At 39.6% G+C, this 24,756-nt stretch overlaps 2 protein-coding genes across 2 annotated transcripts; both read right to left on the bottom strand.

Annotated features, from left to right (window-relative positions):
• Positions 1 to 2,141: 2,141 nt before the first annotated feature.
• On the bottom strand, positions 2,142 to 9,706 carry lrr1 (leucine rich repeat protein 1). Its single transcript, XM_041812629.1, has 5 exons — positions 9,143 to 9,706; positions 6,621 to 6,719; positions 5,699 to 5,951; positions 5,130 to 5,604; positions 2,142 to 3,012 (listed from the first exon to the last, which is right to left on the bottom strand). Exons 1-5 carry the CDS (start codon positions 9,323 to 9,325, stop codon positions 2,757 to 2,759), a joined length of 1,266 nt encoding a protein of 421 aa, XP_041668563.1. The 5' UTR covers positions 9,326 to 9,706; the 3' UTR covers positions 2,142 to 2,756.
• Positions 9,707 to 20,162: 10,456 nt separating this feature from the next.
• On the bottom strand, positions 20,163 to 24,706 carry LOC121526187 (transmembrane protein 151B). Its single transcript, XM_041812627.1, has 4 exons — positions 24,647 to 24,706; positions 24,022 to 24,434; positions 22,419 to 22,421; positions 20,163 to 21,941 (listed from the first exon to the last, which is right to left on the bottom strand). The coding sequence occupies exons 2-4, from the start codon at positions 24,145 to 24,147 to the stop codon at positions 20,325 to 20,327; spliced, it is 1,746 nt and encodes a 581-aa protein (XP_041668561.1). The 5' UTR covers positions 24,148 to 24,434; positions 24,647 to 24,706; the 3' UTR covers positions 20,163 to 20,324.
• Positions 24,707 to 24,756: the final 50 nt, after the last annotated feature.

Here is a 24,756-nt window from a genome sequence, read left to right as displayed (position 1 = left end):
GGACTTGATTTAGAGGCTCAAAGAAAGTGAACTCAGGGCATATAGAGAAAATCTGACATTAAATTTATTTCTTTTAAGACCTTTTCAAGACCCTCTTCATGCTTTTTAAAGCCTTATCTAGTCTTTCATTTCTAACATGTTGCATTAATGACACAGTCACATAGTAGGACAAAAATCTGTAAATAAAGAAAATAAAATGATGGTAGTAATTCTTATTATATTGTTCAAATCAAGCTTTTTGGAGCATTTTAACCCCTCAGAATTCTGGAGTAAAAACTCCTACTCAAGAATACCCAAATTAAAATTAATTCTGTTTGAAGTATTTCAAGTACAAGCACATAAAGGTGTCTTTAGAAATGTTACACTCTTAAGTTTATTCCTGAACCGTTGGATTTGCTGTAGGTGCTACTTGTGTTGAGTCTGAATTTGTATTGTGAAACAGAGGCCTGTAGATGACTGTAGAAGGGAGGTATTAGCTGGAAAACTCAACTTGACCCCTTAGCCAGCTTTGCTAGTTCAGGCTCAAAGTTGATAACAACAGAACAGAAAATGAGGATTTTACACCTGTTTGATGACAAAAAGTCCAGGTGTTTCAAACTGGAGACTCCAAAAACAATCGAAGTTGGCAGAAATGTTGCTATATAGTAATGCTAATAATTGCCTGGAAGAAGAAATTATTACGGCAAACACAGTGGAAAAAAACCAGTCCATGGATCTTTATGGATGTGATTATGTTTTTGGACCCGGAAAGTGACTTTATTTAGATTGTCTGCACTCTTTCTGAGATAGCAGGGCTGTTTTTGATGGACTTACATGATCAGGAGAGCTTCTGATAGTGTCAGTTTTATTGTTTGTTAGTAGCGTGCATTAATTGTGGCTGTTGTGGTGGTTTTATCCTGATATGGTTAACGGTCAGAATCCTGAGAATCAGAGAATCATCGCCAGTGGGCCCTCAGAAGATAATGGGGTTAAGATTAGACTATATGAAAAAATACTTGTTTGATAATATAAAGTAGATGACAATGGAAGTCCTGACTTTTTACTTCAGCAGCCTAAAGTAGTTAACAATATAGAAATACCTATTTTCAGGTTTTGCAATGCAGTTAAAACTAAAAAGTAGAACAGTATAAATTGAGGTTTTAAGAAAAAAAAACATAAGGCTAGGGTCTTTTCAGGATACCTATATTATTCAGTAATTCTGATTTTGATGAATATAAAAATTAACTAAGCTTCAAAGTTTATGACCCTATAGTCTTGCATTTAAGACATTTAACGGAACTTCAAAACCTTCAAAATCCAATGGTTTTCTTGTGCTAGAGCAATTTGAATGCAGATATTTGCACGGGAAAACTAAAACCTTAGCAAATGTCTCTGTGTAGTTTCCAGTATGGCTGTCAAAAGATTATAATTTTCAATTGCAAATAATCTCAGGATTTCTAAAGTCAATCATGGTTAATTGCAGCCTTTTCATGTCATTCTCAAATTCCACTACTTTGCATTACTTTGCAACAAAAGGTCACTGTTTGATAACACAAGGTTCAGGTGACTTCTGACTTGTCCACTGAGCTGTCTCGAGTTTTTAAAGTGACATAAGACATTAAAGCTCATTACATCACTGCATGCAGGGATACGCTGCAGTGGCTTAAACAAAGTTTGTTAAAAGGGACAAAAGAATGAATGTGATTAATTGCAATTAAAAATATATTAGTGCACTGGTTGTAGTTAATTGCGATTAATCTTGACAGCCCTAGTAAAAATATTAGACTGCAATTAATATAAGCCACATTCAGATTACAAGTCCCAAAAACATTATCAAGATGTAATTAGCAAAAACCACAACCTTTATATCTTGTAATAAGTAAAAATTTCTTTCGATGCGATGTCTTTTGCTTGCTGCTTTGTCAGATAGTTTTACTTTAAACAACCAAGTCAGTATTTATTTATAACTTAAAATGAGATATTTATCTGGACTTCTTCACTGAATGTGCCTCATTAAAAAGCAATTGAGACGCTTTAGGCTCAAAAGTAGACATTTTTACTTCAAACTCTACCTTTTGCAGAGTTAATTTTTTTTATTTAGTCAACTTTTTCAGGAATACATGACAAATAATAAAATATCTGAGTAAAGAAATAACTTGGGACAATGTAATGAATACTTTATTTTAAACTGATTTACATATTTATGTTTATAAAATTGTGGGTCATTAGAACAGTAAAAACCACCTCACTTTAGCCAATACTCCTGGACCCTGAGGCACTGTGTTCAGATAAAAACTCTAATTTCTTTATTCCCCTGGCTAATTAAAGTAGGTCAGTAGGGAAACTTAAAATTTGAGATAAAACACTGAGACAAAAAAGATCATATGTGACACATAGCAGCACAGTCAAACTGTCAGTGTAATGTCAGTGCTGCGTGTAATTATTACATAAAGTCAGTGCCACTCATAGGACTGCTGGAGAAGTTAAGGAGGATTTATGTGCCTCTCTTAGCTGATTGTTAACGTGTGGCAAGTGCGTTAAAGTTGAATGGAAGTTTAAGTACTTTTAAAAACAAAGCATAACAGCATAAATGTTCTCCTTTCATTAAACGGTATTACCAGATAACTGCACCACTGAGCTGTTTGCAGAATGCAACCGTAGTCGTCTCATTCCACGTAAACAGCATCTAAAAACCTGCAATCTAATGCAAAAGTCCACAGCAATTTCCATCTGTAATTGTGTTCTTACTTTTTTTTAAACAAACAGTCCGTTCCTTCTCATCTGATCCCTCTCTGGAGGGAACTGTCTAAAAATTCAGAGTAGCAGGAGAGGGAGCAGAAGTGCTGTTGCACCGGAGCATCCGTGCCCCCCATGTCATCCACCAGGACCACCGTGTGAGAGACCTGGTGCAGGTTCATGCTGACCGCTGTCTTTATGTAGAAGCTGATGCAGACGCGGCCACAGTTGCAGGTTTTGGCTACTTCCAGGTCTCGACACAAGTGGGCAGGGATGAGGTGAGGTCCATATGGTATCCTGTACAAAGGAGAATCACATCAAGAGTTAGCTTAAGAACATAAAAACCAAAGTGGAGCCAAAGAGCTAAGTAGATAGGGGTGCCAATCTAACCTATCTGTTTCAAAAGGGTAGAGCTACACACAATAGAGGGTTTTAACTGACTTTCTGCTCAGTCAAGCTGAATGATAAACCAGCTGTCTGCTCTATGAGGAGTGTGTGGAAACAGGAGATAAACAGACTGATATCTGCTTAAACCGGGAATATTTGGACTCAACAGAGATCCAAACCATTTCTTGAGCCATGGACACTGGTATATGGTCATAAATCGAGTTTCTTCACATTATATGGACCTGATTTCACATACATGAAGCAGAGCCTGAAGCCACACATCAGTCTGATGAGACTGATGGACCCCAGCTAATCTCATTTAATTTAACACCAGTTAAACCTTCATAAAATTTTCAATATGACAAATTCAGTCAGTACAGCTCTCAATTTTTTATATTATGTTGTATAAACTGTTGAAGTGTTGGATACATTCAGGGAAATGACTAGACCTGAGATATTATTTTACCATATGGTTGATTTTTGCTAAACTGTAAGGTCTTCATTTCCCTTTAAGGTAGGAGGAAGGAGAATGGTGGAGCTTAGATTATAATCATCACTAACTGAATGCTTGTTGCATCCACTGTATTAGCCCAGCTTCATCTTGTGTCTTTATTAACGTACAATTAAGGCACCAAACATGTCTGTGAAAATTTTCCATCAGCCGAGGCTCGGTACTGACCACTAAGGGCTGGGAAATTAATTGAAATTTAGATTAAATTGCAATTTCAGCTTCTGCAATTTTCAAATATCAGAAGGTTCAATACTTCTTGGACCTGGAATGTGTTAAAATTCCAGTTTAGTACATTTATTTGTGGCAGAGATGTTCTGCTCTACACATCATGCACACATTCACTGTCTCTCCTTGTTTTTGCATGTTTGTCTTATTAAAGATAAGAAAGACCTAAAATCATCATATGAGAATTTGTAATGTGTCAAAATAATGGCAAGTAGATATTTTTTCAGATTTACTCAGCCTTAGTTTTATATATCAAATGTTGTGTTTGTTGTAATATAGAATGATTTATAGCTTGTTTGGTGAGATATACATAAGATGAGAAACTAAAAAAAAAAAAAGTATATCAAATCGCAATTGCAATTGGGGGATCACAATTAGATTATTGTCCCAAATCGTTCAACCCTTCTGACCACAGTGAACATCTTTAAAACAGTTATTAAAATGACAGCACTTCCAGCTGCTTACTCCCTACTGATTTCTGTCACCAGCTAAAACTTTCTGCAGCTCAGGGGCTGGAACAGCAGAGACTTGCACTGCCTGTGACGTGGCACCCATAGCCTCTACAGTCCACCCACCAAATGAGGGTAGGGGTGTCTGTGGAAACTGTTTTGGGGGTTACCATACCGAATCATACCAAGCTGTACCCAATCAAACTGGACCACCTGGTGGAAACATAGCTTAATATAAAAATGGTACTAAGTGATTCTTTGGAAAAAGTATAGCAGTCCCAGGCACAACAAAAAGGGTTTATTTTATTTTATTATAAGTAAATGGCACATAGTGTTGTTTATTTAGAACAACATTGCTGCTAAAAATCAGTGAATGTTGTGTTTTTTCTGATTCACCACTTTGTTATGGAATACCACACTTATTCTATTTCCATTCCAATCTTCTCTATGTCATTCAACTATTGTTACATTTGCTTGTAGCAGCTTTGGGTTACAAATCTGAAAATAAAACTTTTTCTGTTGGCATTTTTTACTCCCTTAATGTAATAGCTGAATGTAAAATAAACCTATATTTTATTATCTAAACACAAGCAATTAAAAAGTTGGGAGAAAAATAGTAATATTCATTAAAGAGATAATGCAAGTACTTAACAGAAATAGTGCTAAAACACTTCCTGCACCACACTTCTGCTGATTTCCCTGAAACCTGTTGCTCTAAATCAGAAATTTTGGTAACAAGCTGCACATTTACTGTCACGCTATCAGAAACCACACTGAGGAAGTTTCAGCAGCCAGTAATCTAAACTATTCTTTTTTATTACTTATTATCATACATCACTGACCTGAGGCTGACCACTGCTCTGGAAGCCAGCTCTTGAAGTGGAACTGGGAATGTAAGTTTCATGGTGTGGTCCAGAGGGTTCGGCTGGACAAATGGATTTCCAAACAGGTCCAGGTTCTCCAAACTCAGCTTACGAAAGTCAGCGGGCAGAACAGCCAGCTGGTTATGTGCAGCTGACAGGAACCTCAACCTGGAGAGTCTCCCCACATGGAATGGCAAACAAACGAGCTCATTGTCGTCCAGTTTGAGGTTCACTAGTTCCCTCAGTTGGCAGAACTGAGCGGGGAGCGACCGCAGGCGGTTCTGGCTGAGATCCAGGAGCTGGAGGGTCCGCTGCAGGGTGGAAAGGCACAGGGCCTCGCTGAAGGCCTCCAGGTGGTTGTTGTGAAGGACAAGCTCGGAGAGGCAGCCGAGGTCACCAATGGTTGCAGGGAGTTTCTTAATGTGGTTGTTGCTGAGGTCGAGCTTCCGGAGAGCTGGAGAAAAACAAGACAACATAAACTTAAAGATGGCTCCAGAACAAGGTAATCCAGACAGTTTTGTAGCAAACCCAGCCACTTCTTGTTCTACCTTTAAGGGAGAGCATCCTCATGTCCACCCGAGACAGCTTGCAGTAGGAGACCTGCAGCTGCTCCAGAGAGTACGGGAAGTTGGAGGTGAGTGGGTAGTCCTTCTTTGAGACAATGGTGAGCTTCTTCTTGGGTTGCTCTACGTCTCGGGCACGGACAGGAGTTAAGGTGGAGAGAGGAAGGCTGCTTGTGTCGCTTCCTCTGTCAGCCAAGCGAGCTGCTGAGAGGAAGTTCTTCAAGCTGTTTGCATCAGCCTACAAATCAATCAGTCAATCAATACAGGTGCAGATGAATTAATACAATAAAGTGTGACAGAAACAGCACATGACTAGGCTCCTTGAAATAACTAACCTACATTCACTGGCCTGAAATATCTTGACACACTTCCTCAGAATGAACATGATGAACATTTTGCTGCTGGGAATACAATGTTAATCTATTGTAACAAAGTTTTTTGTTTATATCTGTGAAGACCCAACAAAATACAGATTAAAACATCAGTCATGAAACCAAAAACACCCCCTGCTAGTTTCTGATGCTGCTTATAAAGTGTGGCCAATAGAGGTACATCAATAGAGGTTTATTGTAATTGCTCCTGATTTCCTATTTCATCTGTCTGGTGTGTCAGTCTGTTTGTTGGTGTGTCTCAACAAAACAGGTGGAACTGTTAGAAACTAGGTGAAAGGTCACTGCTGCCTCAACATAGCCAGGAGGGCTTTAAAGCAGCTGGAAACAATGAGGCTGCTATGGTGGTGTCTGTCCATACAGTCAAAACAACAGCATTTGTCTGTCTAGCTGATAGTGTTACTTTCTTGTGTGGAAAATCCTTTAAGGAAAAAAAACTGTGAAGTTATTTCATCATAAACCTGTAGCAGGAAAAAAACCCACACTCGAATGTGTTTACGCCACGCCAGCCGTCATACCTTGCTCAAAACAATGTCAACAGCAGGTTCCTTTAATCTCACAGTGGCCTTTCCTTCTTCCACAAACCAAGTGAAGAATTTTTCTATGTTGTCTCTGAGCTGCAAGAGAAAGTTGGCAAGTGTCAGCAGTGGAAAAGTACATTTCAAAACACATTTCAGGAAGGAGTGCATCATCATTAAACTGACAGTGAGTCACTCACTCCACCAGTGCAGACATGATTATTGAAAACATCTTAATCTCTCCATGTTGGTTTACAAGTTCACAGGGATGTGACCTTTTAAAGAAAGCATCTGAGGAGACATGAATGTATTTCAGAATAGGGATATTGGGTTTTTGCTGAAATCTGATGTGCTGATTTATACAAATTATTTTAGCTGTTACCGATTTCAGATTTCAGATATTCAAATGTAGGTCAGCCCTTAACCTTCTGTCCTTAAAACATAGAATTTAAAGTTTTAGGATGAACGAATTTAAGTCCTTAAAACAAACTTTAAAGAGTAAGGAGGAATGATGATGAACAAGATCTGTTGGTCCAACCTACTTGTTTGTACAGCCAATATTTACATCTGATTAGGGATGAACGATTTGGGAAAATAATCTAACTGACTGCAATTTCTTCCCCTAATATTGCAATTGCAATTCAATATATGATTATTGTTCAAGTTCCTATGTATTTCTCAATAAAATATGCAGTAAATATTTCTATATTATGAAAAATACAGTATTAAAATCTCTAATTCCGGTTATTCTGACTCAGTGCAGTTTGATGTGAATAGCTGCAATGAAAGGATGCATTTGGTTTGAATATTTAGAGCATATTATTTCTGCCTCAAAAGATGTACCAAACTGTAGTTTGACACACATTTGGAAATGTGAAGAAATATTGCATGTTCTGAGATTTTAAAATTGTAGAAGGACATATTGCAATTACCCAGCCCTACAGCTGATATATGAAGAATTTTATAGCCAAAGTATTTGTTGTAAATACTAGCAGAAATTTTCATATGTGCCGATACTGGTAATTCACGTATTAGGCTAACGTGCAAATACCAGTCTAATACTAACAATATCATGCATCCCTATTGAGATTATGCAAAGACACAGTTTATAATCAGAGTCTTTCAAAGGATGAATGACAGAAAAAGTTTATCTTTGGGATTTAATTGACACAAAAACTGATAAGGGATCATTAAAAGTTGCAGAGAGTTTAGCAGTTATCTGATTCAAGATGTCCAATCATAAAAAAAAACTCTGGCTGATTGAATTTCACTTTTCTGCTGTGTTTCATTTGTCAGCGCTTGTAGGTCTTAAAAGAAAGGCAAGTATTGTGAAGCAAACTCTAACCACTAGAACAGCCATTGGTTAAATTTTACCCAAGGCTGTTCTCAAATTGTGTCTAACTTTGTATAGGGCTTGACGCTAACTTTTTCCCCAAAAAGTTAGGAGCACATAAAGAAATTTAGGGGCACCATGAAAACTGATCAAATAATGTGTTTTCCGTAATAAACGTGATGCAAATAGACATATAAAAGCAAAATTACTCAATGAATTTGTATACAAAATGCACAGAAAGGTAAAATCATCATGTTTTGAAAAAGGATTGCAATTTAATTTTGTCTTTAATGTTATCAATTTTTAGGCTATCTGACAGTAATCATGGGTACAAGAGCTCCATCTATCCTAAAACACTCTCCAGGGTCTCTGAATAATAATAATAATTAACTTAAGTACACTTCTGCCCCTGTGCTTAAAATGGTCATAGAGGCCAACTCTAAGTAGACTCTGGTATGAGGCCCCCAAACACTTTATTTACAAAGGTGTGAAGACCAGGTAAAGTTTATGTTTAGACAGCGCTGTATATACATACTTTAATCATTTTAATCATACACAAACCAGTCAGATGTACAGAAAGACAGAGAAGAAAAAAAACGCTCAAAGTGAGGACCAATCAGCTCTATTAATGGGGTAATTTCACCTGCTGAGTGTTTTAGGTGTAAAGAAATCCCTGGTGGTTCTAGTGTTAACCTACTGTGAAATATAAATGCATTTGCATTGTTGATTTGGCATCATGTTATTCCTTTCCTTCTTTTTACCTCAGAAACATTAATGTCCCATCATAGCCTCCACGCTACAGAAATTCAAAACAAAAGAGAGAGAAGAGCAAATATAGCAATTTAATCATGTTTATGTCTCTTACATTTGGGTCTAACTTTAGTTTAAGACCTTGGGAATGCACCTGAAGGTTTTGGGGCTGATTTTTGCATATTTATATTAGCACCCACTATTTTTGTTTTATTTTAGACATCGCTGTTTTGTAGAGCTTTATGAACAGTATTGTTTGATGGAGTTAGTTCAGTGTTTTCAGACTTCAGGTTGCCTTTGAAAGCTATCTGCATGCAATAAAAACAGCATAGTCCTAAGCAAACAGGCCTCCAATTCTGGGATAAACTGTGTACTCCAGTACAGCACAGTAGTTTGTACAGTACAGAAGACAAGAAAAGTACCAATAACAACCACTGACCTTGTATTTAGAGCCTGCTCTGTCTTTAGCTGTGCAGATCATCATGTAAATGTTGCTGCGTTGACTCGTCTTGTCCAAATGCTTCCCAATGGAGATCACCGCCCTCGTCCCCTTCCCTCGACTTTTCATCCCAAACGAGGGGAGCATCCGACTAACCACTTCGACATCACACTGGAGCTTCATCTCCAACCAAATAATAAAGCTAGATAGTCCGGCTCAGCGCCGTGCCAGAGCAAACGAAGGGTTGAAATGCATACCAGAGAGAAACTTCCACGGAAAGCCACGCTAGTTTGTTACTTACGTCCTGAAGCTAGTGACACAACACACATCCGTGCTCATCATGGATGTCAACAACACCGAAGCTTTCTTCACAGAGCCACAAACAACGACCTCATACACGGCTGTCAGTGGCAATACACACAGTCAACCCTCGGTTTAACGCGCTTTAGTCAGTCGGTGGTGGTTAGCTTTTCAGTTTCTTGACAAAATTTGAGGATACGGGATAGTTTGTTTCAGTCAGTTGGTTGATTAGCAGCAGTTAGCAGGATCTCGCGCGCTGGGGAAGTGACGTCAGCAAGGAGCGCGTACTTTATCGACGGACAGGATATCAGGAAACTGCTCGAGTCCGTTTATCATTCGTTCTTTAAACATTCAAGAAATAATCCAAAACTGAAAATCAAACATAGTACCGGCAAAGGGTTTTTAAATGCAACATTTTAACATACATTTATATACAATTCACCTCACTAAGCCTTTAAGCTCCGACTGTTACAAACTGAACAAAATAGTTCAATTAAAACAGGCCATTTGTCAAACAGTGTGAGATGCAACAGCAAGTTTACTTCTAGTAACGTAACATTTTTGTAAGAGCAAGATTTCACATGCTTGTTTTGTAAAATAGGCGCATCCCAGTCATCTGGGATTAAGTTGCTATTTATCTCAAAATTTTTAGTGTGCGATTTAATATGTAATTCAGTTTGTTTTGTAACAAAAAGCTAATTTATAAATTATAGTTTACCATTTTTACTTTCATACTCTAAAACAAAACACCCCACCCCCTCAAAAAAACCTATTACTTTTTTGTTTTTTAACTTGATACAGACTATGGTTTTACCTTCAGCTTTACTCAATTTGTAGTTGTCAGATTTCCGACGGCCTGTAAGGCATCATCCAAAAGGGTACTGATCCCTGAGTGGCCAATTACTTATCAGCTTTAATTCAGTTTAAAAGTGGTGTCTTCAATCCATATGCTCTTATTGAATGTAAAATCGGTAAATGAATATTACACATTGGGCCAGATGTGTAACTTTTCCCTTCTTCTCCCTGCCTCCTCCTTTAAGGCCTTCCTTACTCGTTCATGTTTTAACCTGAGACAAAGTGTATCTTCGCCACCAATGAAAATCTCCCTTTTTCGGATTTTTGATTAACTAGTATCAAAAGAAAAGGAGATGGCTGTCACAAGCACTAATGTGAAATGTAGGCTATTCTTATGTGTACTTTTTCCACCTTGTATCTCTAAACTAAGTTTATTAAACCTAGTTACCTGGAGGTGCGCTGCATTTTTACCCCGCCATGTCCCATCTGCAGGTGAGTCTGACAAAACAGAGGCAATGCATTTCCGCTTCGTAAATCGGCGGGAAGGCGCGAAATGATGTCCTGTCTGAAAAAACCCACTGATTTTTTTTGTTTCATGCATTTTCTTTACAAATGTATCTTATGTGTCGACAAAAATGATAGATTAAATATGTTAAACGTAGGAACAGAGAGTGTTGAGCGTTTGTAAGCTTGTTAACGTTTAAATCACGAGTAAAACGTTGTCAGAAAAAAAAACATTTAATCGCCAAGTAGGAGTGGCTACAGGGTATTAAAATGGGCTGCTTTGGCCTCGGGTCAGTCTGGATTTGGCATCCCTGAAGGGAATACGCTGTCATTTTACCCACTAATTTTGTTTGTTTGTGTTTTATTGTGGAATTCCTGCTTGTTTGGTATTGTTTGTATGTTATGGTTTACATTTTTGTGAGGCAACAGTTTCAGTCAGAATAGGCTTCAGAGCTTGTTCATTTCCCCTGATTTCTGTGTTGGGTGACTAAAGTCTCATATCATTGGAAATTTCTTTTGGGGTTTAAGTCAAATATTTGCAATAAAAGTCACCTAATGTTACCATCTACTCTTTCTGTTTTCATTTAATTAGTTTATTGACTTATATTTACATGGATTAACCAGTTTATTGTTTATATAGTTATCATTATTTATCTCATGGACAGAGATGACCTCACAAGCTGCTGCTTAACCAGGAATCACAGGTATGTAACAGCTGTGAATAAAATTCACAGCAAAATACACAGCCTGTCAAAACCTGATAGGCCTTTAGCTTTGAATCCACCCTACAGAGGGTTCCTCCTTCTTGCTGGCCTAGTGCTGGCTCTTGCAGACTCCACCTCTAGTCTGTGGCTACACATCCACCCACACAAGGTTCCCTTTGCCAGATGTCTTAGTGCTGGTTCAGGTGGTCAGTTCCCCTGGCCTGCTGCTCTGAATCCCCCCTACAGAGGTTTTCTCAAACCTTCCAGGTTCACTCCTTATACTGCAGCAGGTAGGTCACCTTCACCAGGTGAGTCAAGTTTATATAATTTCTTTATACTGCATGTTATATCAGAAACAACAACCACGATAACCAATAAACAACCAGAAACAATAAAAATAAACAATATGCTTTTAATTAAACAAAAAAAAAAAAAATCAAACACAAATTCCTAAAGTGTTGTCAATATGACTGAGCAATGCAATATGTGTTTAATACAATACGATGCAAAAACTACAAGCATTAAATTCAAATGATACAACAATAATTCATTGAGTTCAATAAAACAAACAAAAAACTTAAAGTGTGCAGACAAAAAATCCTCAGCAAATTTCAAAAGTGATTTAAGCGTAACAGTAAAAGAATTATGTATTTTTCTCAATGACAGAAAAAATGACAACCACAGAGTGCATGTCATACAATAAAAAAGTCACCAGGTGTTCAGTACAACTATAGTAACAGTTAGCTCAATACCTATCACAAAGTCACAAATGGATTCCTTTACAAAAGTGTTCAATGCAAGAGAAAAAAAATAAAGAAAATACAGTGTTCAAATCAACAAAGTTGACAGAGTGAATTTAATAAAAAAATAACTAAATTTTGAGTCAGGATTCAGTGTTACTTTTTGCTATGAATCAAAATTGAAAACCTGATTGGCAGTATGACCCAGCATTGGAGGGCCCCAGCCAGCCGGCTTTGTGCTGGTGTTACAGTGGGTGTTCCTCCGGCATGCAGGTCTGCCTCCATCTCTCAACAGGTAAGTCACCATCAACAGGTAAGTCAAGCGTTCTTATTTTCTAAACACTGCATGTTTATCACTAACAAAACCAAAATAACAAACATCAAAACCATCACCATATCAACAAAATTTATACCATGCTTTTCATGAAACAGCAGCAACATTCAAAAGGTTTGCTTGAAGTGAATTAAAACGGCTAAGTGGGTTTAATACAACAACAAAATCATGAAGTACATCCAAAAGAAAATATCACAAAAAAGAATGAACAATAAACAACTACGAAGTGTGTTTAATACAACAAAAACAAAACTCATTAAGTGCTTGCAATGAATGTGGACCAACAACTAAACAACAAAATTCAAAGTGCTTTCAAGAAACATCCCAACAACATCAACAAAGTGGACAAAATACTTTCAAGGAAACAATCAAGCAACAGTGGAACAACAGCAAAACAACAATATTCCCAAAGTGCTTCCAAGGAAAGTTGGACCAACAATGGCACAACAGCAGAACAACAATATTCCCAAAGTGCTTCCAAGGAAAGTTGGACCAACAATGGCACAACAGCAAAGGATATTCCCAAAGTGCTTCCAAGGAAAGTTGGACCAACAATGGCACAACAGCAAAACAACAATATTCCCAAAGTGCTTCCAAGGAAAGTTGGACCAACAATGGCACAACAGCAAAAGATATTCCCAAAGTGCTTCCAAGGAAAGTTGGACCAACAATGGCACAACAGCAAAAAGATATTCCCAAAGTGCTTCCAAGGAAATCTGGACCAACAATGGCACAACACTAAAATAACAATTTTCAAAGTGCTTTCAAAGACACAACTGAGCAACAATGGAACAACAGCAGGACAACAAACTTCATGAAAGTTCTTCTAAGGACACAACGTAACAACTATGACAACCTTCTTTCAAGGAAATCTACAGTACAGCAAGAAAGAAGTTCACAAGGTTCTCTGGAACAACAACTCAACACTGGAAAAATCCTGACAACCAGTAGGACATCAGCCCTTGTTTCCATTGCTCCTGCATAGTCCCCCAGCAATATGAGGATAATTGGATGGAGATGTTATGACTATAATTACCTGGATGATGAGGATAAAGACTAAAATGAGACCCAGAAGCCACAGTACAGTGTACTGATAACTTGTGTATTGTGTATATGTGCATTGTACTGGCCATGTCAGAATTACTTTTTGTATTTGTGTGTCTCTGCTTTTTTGCAGTCACCAAAATGTCCAATGCTGCAGCACTGAGGCAAAATTTTCAGGGACTTGCTGCTGCTGCTGTTGTATGTTCTGCCCCTCAACAAGGTGATGATCTTCAGTTCCTCCATCCCTATAAGAAGTTCAGACTGGCATCCTTGTGCTGGGGACTACAATCTAAGGTAAGAGGAGGTGGGAACCAACAAAGGTGTACTTTTCAACGCACTCGTGCCATATTTCGCACAAATAATTTATAACTTAAGCTCAGCTGTTCAAGATACCTTCAGCTGGTTGTTATTTTCTCTGTTGGGATGTTCAGTGCCTTGGAACATTTTTTGTATCCATGCCCTGACTTTTATATTTCAATAACCTTTTCTCTGAGTTGCTTGGAGTTTTCTTTTGTCTTCATGGTGTAATGGTAGCCAGGACTACTTTTTAACCAGTGACTGGACCTTCCAGACACAGGCGTCTTTATATTACACATTTGTAGAAATCTGTTTTCACTTTGACATTTGAGAGGGTTTTTTGTCAAAAAGTCAAATTCTGTTGACCATGATTAGTTTTTATAATCAATAAAAGGGTAAAACATGCAAGGGCAAGGGTGTGAATACTTTTTTATAGGCACTGCATTTCTTCTTTTCATACATTATTTGGACTCTATATAACTCTACTGACAGGTTTAAACAAAGGAATAAAGAGATATTTATTGTTAGCATAATGAAAATCACCTATGGAGTAGGACTGCATCCACATACAGGAGAAATGTCAGCCTTTTGTGACTCTGCTTGTCTCTGGTCATAGGCTGCATGCAAGGTATGAACCCTTTCCTACAAGTTTCTCCCCTTCTTGTCCAGTATTGGTCAGATGTCCTCCATCACCTAATGGATGCTGACTCAGGATGCAGACTGGATCATCAACTAGCTATTGGATGCATACCTGAAGCCATTCGTTGCTAGAACGTGTTCTCAACAGCAACAAGTGCTTGCAGGTGAGCATGAAGTTCCAATTTTTTTGAAGACTTATTTTTGCCCTAGAAAAACAAGAAAAAAAAATATCATGCATTTGCAGCTCCCAGTATTTCATCTTATACACCATATTCCCACTGTGACAGGGAAACTTGATATCAAGTCATACAGCTATGTTTCAAGATGTAAATCTAATTTCAGAGACAGAAGATCAGGAAGGCTCCAGGGACCTGATGGCGTGTCCCTCTCTTCTCTGAGAGTCTGCACTGACCAGCCGCAGATCTCCACCAGACCTTCACCAGATCCCTGGAGTTGTGTGAAGTGCCCTCCTGCCTCAATTGCTCCACCATCATCGCAGTACCTATGAAGTCCTCTATCAAAGGACAAAATGACTACAAGACCTTTTGCAATGATATCTGTTGTCATAAAATCCTTGGAGAGGCTTGTGTTGAGCCCTCTGAAAGACATCACAGGCCCCCTGCTGGATCCTCTGCAGTTTGCCTGTGGGGCAAACAGGTCAGCATGGGACTGCACTACATTCTGCATCATCTCGACTCACCAGGGAACTACGCCTGAGACAGCCCGGGAATTTCAACTTGTCCCTGGAGCTGGTGTTCATTTTCTACATGGCCATCATCCAGTTTGTTCTCTGCATGTCCACTGTTTGGGATGGATTTGCTACCAAACAGGACAAAAATAGACTGAAATGGACAAGAGAGAATTATCAGGACTGATCTACTGTCCATCCAGGACTTGTATCATTCCCACACACCCTGGAGGCAAACTGTTCAAACTCCTACCCTCAATGGCAAGGCAGGCCAAAACAACCTTACACAGACACAGCTTCTTCCCCCAGGCTGTTACTCTGATGAATGCTTAACAGTCCCAGAGTCAGCAAATACGACTTAAACTTCACAAGCACCTTAGCCCTGCTTAATGTGAAATATCCCACACTGTCTCTTTACTGCTTTACTGGTGCTCAAATACTCCAAGAGAGCTCACTGTGGCAAAATGTCTTAACTCATATGCGCATTTGCACTGGTTGATGTAAATGATCTTAAATAATCTTATCTTCCTCATGTAAATCTGCCTGCATCCTTGCATATTTTGTACTTCAGATCATATCAGCTTAGCTTTGCATACCATGCAACCATATCATTGATGCACAGACTTGTGCTAATTAACTCCTAAGAATTCTGGGTGAAATGAGTCGAAAACTCCTGTCCAAGAATATCTAAATTAAATTGAATGCTGTGTTTGAACTATTTGGGGTAGAGGCACAAACATGGTGTCTTTAGAAAGGTAACGTTCTTAAGTTTCTTCCCATTGTTGTTGCTACTGGTACTGAGTAATGCAATTATTTTTTCCTGTCTGAGTTAGTATTGGGAAACAGAGGCCTGTAAATGACTGTAGCAGGGAGTAATAAGCTGGAAAAACTAAATCTGACTGAAGCATGAGGCCTTAGCTATTTCAAGTTAAAAGATGGTAACAATAGAAGAGAAAATAAAAATTTAACAATTGTTTATTTTTTCTTTAGGAAAAGTTCAGGCCTTTCAGGAGACTCCATGAAGGATCATGACAGACATTTTGCTATAAAGTAGTGCTAATAATTGCCTGGAAAAAAGACATTTTTACAGCAAATACAGTGGACTATTAAGAACAACAAAGGCAAATTTGAAATAATATCAAATCAATGTGGATCTTTATGGATGTGATAGTGTTTTTGGACTAATAATTTTGCCTGAATTTAGATTGCGGGGAACAGGATAGCTTCTAATGTTGAGCTGTGTCACTTTTATTGTTGTTTGTTGTCTGACAAATGTGTTCATGTGGCTGCTGTAGTGTTTTTTGTTGATATGGTTTACATGGTCAGAATCCTGAGAATCAGAGCTTTCTGGTGGTGTATACTATGTTATATTTACATTTAGTTAATAACTGAATAGTTGCAAAAATACCCATCAGCTGAGCAGTTGGCCTACAGAATTTAATGGGGTTAAAATACCTAACAAGACCCTGTACATATTTAAATTCTAATATTATGTATTTTCTCAGCTTTAGTTGTTATTTCATTAATTTCAGTACTTTGAGTGCAAAGCTAACCAAAGTCAAATTCCTTTTTGTGTGAACATACTTGGCCAATAAAGAAGATTTTGATTCTGAAATCTTGAAATTCTGAATATTTTCAATTACTTCACCTCCTGATTGCTAAGAAAGTACAAAGACAATGAAAGGGATTGAACAACCTCAAGGAAACGTAGCAGATGTTTGGGACAACTACAAATACCTTGGAATCCCACAAGCAGATGGCAACCATGAGGAGGCGAGAAGAAGATCGGCCACAGCTAAATACTTACAGAGAGTAAGACGGGTCCTGGATGGTCGGCTGAATGGACAGAATAGAAACCAAGTCATCAGCACCTAAGCCCTGTCAGTGGTCAGAAATGTATAACCTGCACATCTTATCTTGTACTCTTCATATTTTTTACATTTTAACTCTGCATTAGCAGGACAGACCCTGGTTGTTAAGATACTATTTAATAGTGAAACTTTTTTTGTGGTGGTATGTCTGCCCCCCAAAATAAATAAATATTTAAACCTCATACTTACCATCTAAAAGTGATCGACTGCTGCTTAATGAGACCTTTCCATGAAAATGTATGCAACAGCTCCATCTTCTGGAAAGGACTGTGACATGCCATTAGTGGTTTAAATTTAAGAATGGAAAATTGTGAATGACCATTTTTCATTGTTTTGCTTTTACATGTTTGAAATAAACTTTGCTAACTAACCAAATGAACATTTTTATGCTCCCTCTGCAGATAGGATAGTGAAAACACTTTTAATGAGTGAGATGATATCAATCAATAAAGCCTAGCCTTAAGCAGTTTCACTGGAAAATGCAACATTTAACTTCACTGCATGTGTTTTACAGTTTAAATGTCTAGAGCAACTAAATGTTGAAAGAAAGGTTGCCGTCAGCCTTCAATTAAGCAGCAATCCAATGAAGAAATGCACTTTATGCTGACCACAGAATGAGATTACTCTTATTTGTGAGACTATAACATAATCAATCTTCTCTTCTCTCCTCATTGTATAAAATTAACTGAATCCTACAGGATACAAATAAGCAGATCCCCACTCCAAATGTCCTGTGGTTGATATAAAAACACTTGTATAGATTAAAAATCCTTCAGAAAAACTTTTATTGCTTCCATTTTGACATCACTAGATACTTTTATTGTGTTTTATAAAATGACCAAATAAAAACAGACAAAAAAGAATGCTCATGTCTTTGGTTTCACTTTGTTGATTTAACATCAACTCAATGACAAAAATACATCTATGGTAACTTCATGCAAATTTTTTTTCTTTGATAACCCTTACAAGTCCCCAGCACATAAACAGACATGTTTAGGTCAAAGTCAGATTTGGTAAATCTTTGTTTCTTGTGATTTTACAAAATAAATTGTGTTATAAAAACAGAAGGATGTTACAGAGTCCTTTGAAGGACATGTTTCTCATTCGTACGGGAGATTCACCCCTGTTCATGACAAACTTTCCCATGCACACTAGAAACTATCTAACCTGACACACCAGATGGATTGTTTCACATATCCATGGGATTTATTTCAAAACCATCTGGGAAACAGTCCATACACAGTGTTTAGGAAGAATAGTATCTTACAGATAAATCTCAGGGGCTGATTTGACGGATGTTCTGTCTGTCAATATATGATGCAGCAGCAGAGCACTGACCCTGGGAATAAACTGCATAACGTGCTCAACAGGCAGTTGTTATCATAGGTCACTAACAGTGGAGCCAGTAGGCCAATCAAACTCTAACATAGGCCACTCAAGAGAAGAGCAAACACAATTTTTACACCAAGTAAAGCTTTCAGTGCAATTCCTTGCTCTGTTTCTGATTAAACTGCCACTATAACTACGTCCATGCTAATCTCTTCACTAGCAGCCATTTTGTCTTGGGGTAGGTGTCAGATCTACACGGGGTTCTGTGTCTGTAAGGGATGACACACAATATGATTTGCTGTACGTTGATATGATGACATAGCACATTGTGATTGGTGGTATGCTGGAGAGTTTACAGATGTGGGGGTTTTTCTAGTTGTGTTGGAGAATCACTGCACTTGTCTTTTTTAAGATTAATTTCAGGGCTTTTTACCTTTATTTAGATAGGACAGCTGAAGAGAGACAGGAAATATGAAGACAGAACATGGGATGACATGCACTAGAACTGGGAATCGATCTTGCGACCAGTCCAGCCTCTGTATATGAGGGCCTGCTAAACTGGTGACCTGCACTGTTGTCTTCTCTAAGCTTGTAGATCTAAGTTTTATATATGTCTATTGATTGAAATGCAATGTTAACTGTAAGTATACAGATAGCACTGTTTATCAACGTCAAATCCCTCATATATTAAAGCATAGCTGGCCAATGCAGCTGATTCTGATAAAAAAAATATTGCAGATATATCAAGAGATATATAGCACTAATTTCTTAGCATTATTCATAAATATCCACGTGCGTATCACTTGGCAGCCAAGGTCAACTTCGACAGCATCTCTTTTGTCTGGGCCTTTTCACCCCTGGTGATACACCTGGAGACTGCCGATGGTTTTTGGGCCCTTGGAACATCCTCAGCACAACCAGGGGCTCATGGAAACCCTACTACCTGCCTGGACATTACCCTAGGCTGTACTTATTTGCCACATCCACCCCTTACTCCACCCTTAATGTGTGCACTTGTGTGTGTCATTTTTTTCATCAGATCTATTTTCCCATGCCCCTGGTAATATGCAAGGACATCCAGAGCAAGACCAGGGTTGTGTCCAATGGTGCCCTCAGGCGGCTTACTTGCCACATCTACTTGCCTGACTTCAGCCTAAATTTTTGTCATTATAGATTTTTCTACTGTTTTAAACTCAGAGTAATTGACTTTCTGTTTGGATACAGACCTGCTTTTTATAGGTAGATTGAAGATTTTAAAACAAACTTAACCATGGAAAAAAGGAACTTGTTATGGATGGAAAAGAAAATTACGAGAACAGTAAAGAGGTAAATATTTGACATCACAAGGAGCAGATGACTTTTGACTTGTTCGCTGAACTGTCTGTCAGACAATAAATCATGTCATCACACCAACATTCGGCCAGTCATACTGTGTAAGGGCCCTGCCACATGCAAGACCCTGTGTAGATCTGGTACTCCCATCAGCTTAGTACAACTAACACTTATTTTTTCTTAAATCATACTGATTGGTCTAGTCATTCTCTGACCAGGAACAGACGTTTTGCTTCAATTCTGCAAGATGGATCTGCCTGATGACAGACATGCAATCTGGCCAAACCGTCTGTTTTGAAAGGAAAGAAACTATCTCAGTCTCTAAACTTCCTAATCCACACATGAGTGCATCAGAAACTTTTCTGTGAGCATGGATACGTTTTTGGTTGCAGAAGGAACTTAGGAATTTATTGTTCAGTCCATGTTCCTTTTGTGGCTCAGTAGGGAGTTAAAGTGATGCAGTTCTCATGTATCAGTGTCACGTATGTCCCACTTGATTGCATTTTACTGATGTACCAATTCTATAGCTATAAAAAAGACATTAGAAACTTGTATATTAGTAATTCCACCTTTCAGTACTACTGATTTGAGTCCGCCCATAGTGATCACAGAGATGTCTCCACACAGGACGACCCCCTCCGTATATAATACCGCCTCACTTCTCTCCCATCCTCGCTACCGCAGCCTTCAGATCGATGGACAATGAGAACAGGGAAGAACCGGGCATCCCTGTAAGTAGGCGGGCTGTCACTGAGTGCCAGCTGACTTGAGTCAGACCTGCAGCACTGCTCGTCCACGCAGCAGGGCTCCGTCAGGTTGCTGCTATGGCTCCTCCACAGAGCTACGGTGCGATGCGAGCCGTACATGCGGCACAAGGAGAAGCGAGATGTGTTGGAGGAGAGCTGGGAGTGGAATAGCGCTCCACGGCAGGAGAAGATGGAGGAACAGCTGGAGCTGGTGATGGTCCTCGTCCTTCCTCCTTGTCGGCTCGGCTCGCTGCATCTCTCGGGGTCATCCTGGCTTTGGAGGGCGCCGTAGCTCTGAGTGGAGGAGTCCAGGAGGAAGCAGTTTGAGGACAAGGTGTTTTCTGTGTCCTGTTGTGAGTTGGAGTCTGCCGTGCTCATGTTGAGCAGCATGGCCTCGGAGTAGCTTGGAATCACCTGACGATTACAGCGAATGTGCCACTCCATCTCAGTGCTGTCAAAAGTGTCTACCCTTGGAATTACACAGCTGGGGTTATTCCTTAAAGGCCTGTCTTCATCCAGAGGAGAGGGACTGCTGGGGCTGTACTCCAACCCAAACAGTTTCTCTATACGGTAGTGCACATAAGCAGTGCGGTACTCCACCAGCACCCTCAGAGGCCAGGACAACATCAATATAGCCGCCAGCCAGAAGGCAACATCGGAGGTGTACCAAGGCATCCTCTCCGGGTTGGCATAGGTCATCAGATTTTCCCTAAAGTCTACATTCTTCAGCTGCATCCCCTCCCTGGCTTCCATGTAATCGTCCAAACCCTCGATTTCAGAGAAGAATCTCGCTCTCTGGTTGAGGTAATCATTTTCTGGACCGGCCTCTGTGAAGCTGAAACATTTTGTGAAGCGTAGCCGAGTTGCTGAATGTCCCTCCAAACCTTTAAGGTCTCTAGACACATCTTTCATCCCACATCTGCTGAAATCAAACTCCCCTTCTGCTACATGTGTGTTTACTCTTTCATGGTAAACCTGCGTGGTAGTGTAGGAGTCACCATTACGATATCGTGTGACCTGCCGAGTCCGTCGCACAAAGTGGTAGCTGATCGCCTTCCACCAAATGCAAGGTTGCGCCTGTTGCATCCGCAGAACTCGCTCATACACGCTCTCCACGTCAGCTTTGGCCTGCAGCTCGCTCCGGGCTCTGCAGTGCCAGCACTCGGCCAGGTAAAGGACGTAGAGCATGAGCAGGAAGGCCAGAGGGATGTAGATGTAGCCGTCAGAGCAGGGACTGTCATGGTAGATCATCGAGTGTCCTCCAATGCCCATCCCTGTGGCCCCACGTAGGGAAGAGGTGAAGGAGGCCGTGAAGGAAGAGGTGATAGCTGGGTTGAAGCTGATCTTGGTGACGCGTGTCACCTGGCACCAGAACACCACGCCCAGGCAGCCGTACATGAGCAGAGAGAGGAGCAGGCAGCGCCAGTGGGAGTCCCGGCAGACACAAGCACCCAGAGACTGTTTCATCGGATGCTGCTGCAGAGCGAGAGAGAGGGAGCGAGAGAGATAAGAAGGAAAGAAGAGAAATAGGCACTTAGAGCAATGAGGAAACATGGCGGTGATATTATGACTGGTGTAGAAATGCAAATGGAAGTGGCTGCACGAAAAATTGCCAGGTTTTCCATACCTAAGCACAAAATAAATCAACCAAAGGAAGCTCACAGGGGTGCAGTAAAACTATGTAGTATCCTATGGAGGCTGTGAGTCAAAGCATCTGAGAGACAAAACATTCACCAAGGTGTTTTTTCACACTTACATGTGTAATTTATTTCATCTATGCTGCATTAGCATAAAACTATTTCTGGTTAAAGTTGTCAAACTAACTTCTCAGGGTGATCCTGGAGTATTTATAGACAGAATTGTTAACAATTGTTGGAGATGGAGTATGGAGATGGAGTCAATACTTTTTTACAAAAACGCACACTGTTTTCAGTAGATACAGTTGCAATTTACCTCCTGATAATTAAAACTGTCATGCCACAAGGGGAATACAGTATTTAAGTGCTATTTCTGATTTGCTTCTTCTAATGACATACAGTGCATTCAGAAAGTATTCAGATCCACCTCACTATTTCAGTTTTGTGAAGTTGTAGCCTGATGCTACAAAGTAGCCCAGTGGCCTTCATAATTCTCAAATGGAGGAAGATTAACCTAATATAAAAGTCTTGTAAGTAATTGTGTGTAACTGACATTTTGCTGATACTTTACGGTTGCTTTGAAATACAATTTTGAATATTGTAAGTGTAATGCAGTGTTTGAGATATTGTTTATTGTACAGAATCTATGATCACCCTGCAGCCTTGCTTGAACACGCACAGAGCTTTTCTTTATCCTCGACTGCTGAATCATCTGTGATTATCTCAGAGAAACAGAAACTGCTCACAGTTGCAGAATTGGCCATGAGTTAAACAGTCCCATCAGCAGAGACACAAAGCTGTTTAATGAGTAACAAAAACAATAAAAGAAACTGCAGCCTCTACAGCGATTAAAGCAGGACTGCAACACTTGAGCAGGGAGGGGAGTTTGGGAGTTTTACACATTACATTGGTTGAATTTATCTGGATTTCTGATCGATTTCAGTCAAGTTATTTTGATGACAGCCCTCCCAATGAGCTCCTGTCTTCCTGAAGACTACCTCTGGTGTTTTATGTAGTGAGGCAATTTATGTTGACAAGCAGCTCCATCCATTACAGCTCTGACAGAGGGGTGGACATGTCGCTTTGCTGGTCCTAGCTCAGTTATTTATGAAGCAATCGGGTTTAATTCTGCTGTAGAGCAAGGACGTTTTAAAGCAAGGCCTCTTGACTTTGGAATATAATTAGTTAATAATTTTTATATCATTTTTATTTAAACCCTCAAATCTTGTGAATTGTGCAATATCCCTTATCTTATTCATCTAATGAAAAATATATCTCTCCATGTAGCCAAGATATAAGAACAAAAATGTCTGATAAGCTTTGAGTCACTTTGAATGACAGCAGCTTTCCTTTTAGCCATCACTTTGCATAATATAACCTGTTGGCTGAAGACAGACCATTCACAAGACAAAATAAGACGAAGCAGTTTCAGAAGGCGTGTTTTTTCACTCTATGTCTACCACGGCTGGCTGCATTTCCCAAATGGATTCAAAGTAATTACTACATGTCAGTAAAGACAGGGGGCTTGTGCATGTACACGTCAATGACTCTTTGCAAGAAATACATGTCTGATGGCTCAATATCTATCTTTGTAATACAACTGCATGGTTATGTGAATTGTAGCAGAGGTGCTGTTCGTCTGCAGGTGGAACAATAATGGCACAGAGAGGATGTGGATATAAGATCAGAGATCAAAAAACATGCATTTCAAATTTATAGTAGAAATATTCATTCAGTTGGTTATTTTGTCAGTTAAAAAAGGGGTATTGCATTAGAGATGGTTGGTAAAAATTTCTGTAAATCATTCAAAAACAAAGTTATTGATTCTAGTCATTGATACCCTGTTTTTATGTGCATGTTTAAGTTACAAATAAGAAAATGAATGGCTAGACTGCCCACTCCATAAAAATTCCACCTACCTCCTCCAGGACATCACTCTGGGCCGGTGAGTCCTCCTCCTCTTCCTCCTGCTCCTCTCCCTCAGCATCATTGGCAGCGCTGGCCGCTGTATCCTCCGCTGCAGGGTCCAGATCGGAAGAGAGCATGCTGCACTTTTCGCATGTCAGTTGCAAACTCAGACCCTCTTATTCACTTACTCTGCTCCCCCTGTTTGTTCCCTCTTTTTTCTGTGCCTCCTTCAGCCCCACAGCGCCTGGGCCGGAGCCAGCAGGCTGCTGCTGTTGCTGCTTTACGGAGCGGGGATCCCGCGGTGGTCCCTGCTGGCCGGACGGAGGGGGGCGGGGTTGAGGGATTTCACCGCAGCAAAGGCAGCAGAGGTTGACCATCGTGCAGTCTGTGGGGACTGATGTCACTCTCCAGTGGTTAAAGCAACCTAAAAAGAGCAGACATCATAAAAAATAATCTTAAAAATATGTTTTACCTCGTTCCCCTTGAAGAAGAAAGGATGATAATGCAGATGCAGTACAAGGTTTGCTATAAAAAGGGCGTCAAACGACATACGGTTACAACACCAGTCAGAGACGTTACGCTAAATATCGCCAAACACCTGCCTCTACCATTGTTTCGTGTAAGACGATATATTACTTTATAATTCGAGAAAAAAATAGAGGCGTTGTTTTCGCTGCAGGTCACTTCTCGTTGAACTGCCAGGGCTTTTATTTTGAAGGCGTACTTTGGTGTAACATTAAAATTCT

This window comes from Cheilinus undulatus, linkage group 18, assembly GCF_018320785.1.
Source record: "Cheilinus undulatus linkage group 18, ASM1832078v1, whole genome shotgun sequence".
NCBI lineage: Eukaryota > Metazoa > Chordata > Actinopteri > Labriformes > Labridae > Cheilinus > Cheilinus undulatus.
The sequence above is the reverse complement of the archived record's forward strand: the minus strand, read 5'-3'. Positions and strand labels throughout refer to the sequence as shown.

Bases quoted from the DNA above. Each gene is read 5' to 3' on its own strand.
- lrr1 (XM_041812629.1), bottom strand. From the start codon at position 9,325: ATGAAGCTCCAGTGTGATGTCGAAGTGGTTAGTCGGATGCTCCCCTCG. The intron at 6,720-9,142 runs GTCAGTGGTTGT...TTTCTCTTGCAG, and splicing joins GAGCAGGCTCTAAATACAAG to CTCAGAGACAACATAGAAAA. The intron at 3,013-5,129 runs GTCAGTGATGTA...TCCTTTGTACAG, and splicing joins AGAGCAGTGGTCAGCCTCAG to GATACCATATGGACCTCACC.
- LOC121526187 (XM_041812627.1), bottom strand. From the start codon at position 24,147: ATGCTCTCTTCCGATCTGGACCCTGCAGCGGAGGATACAGCGGCCAGC.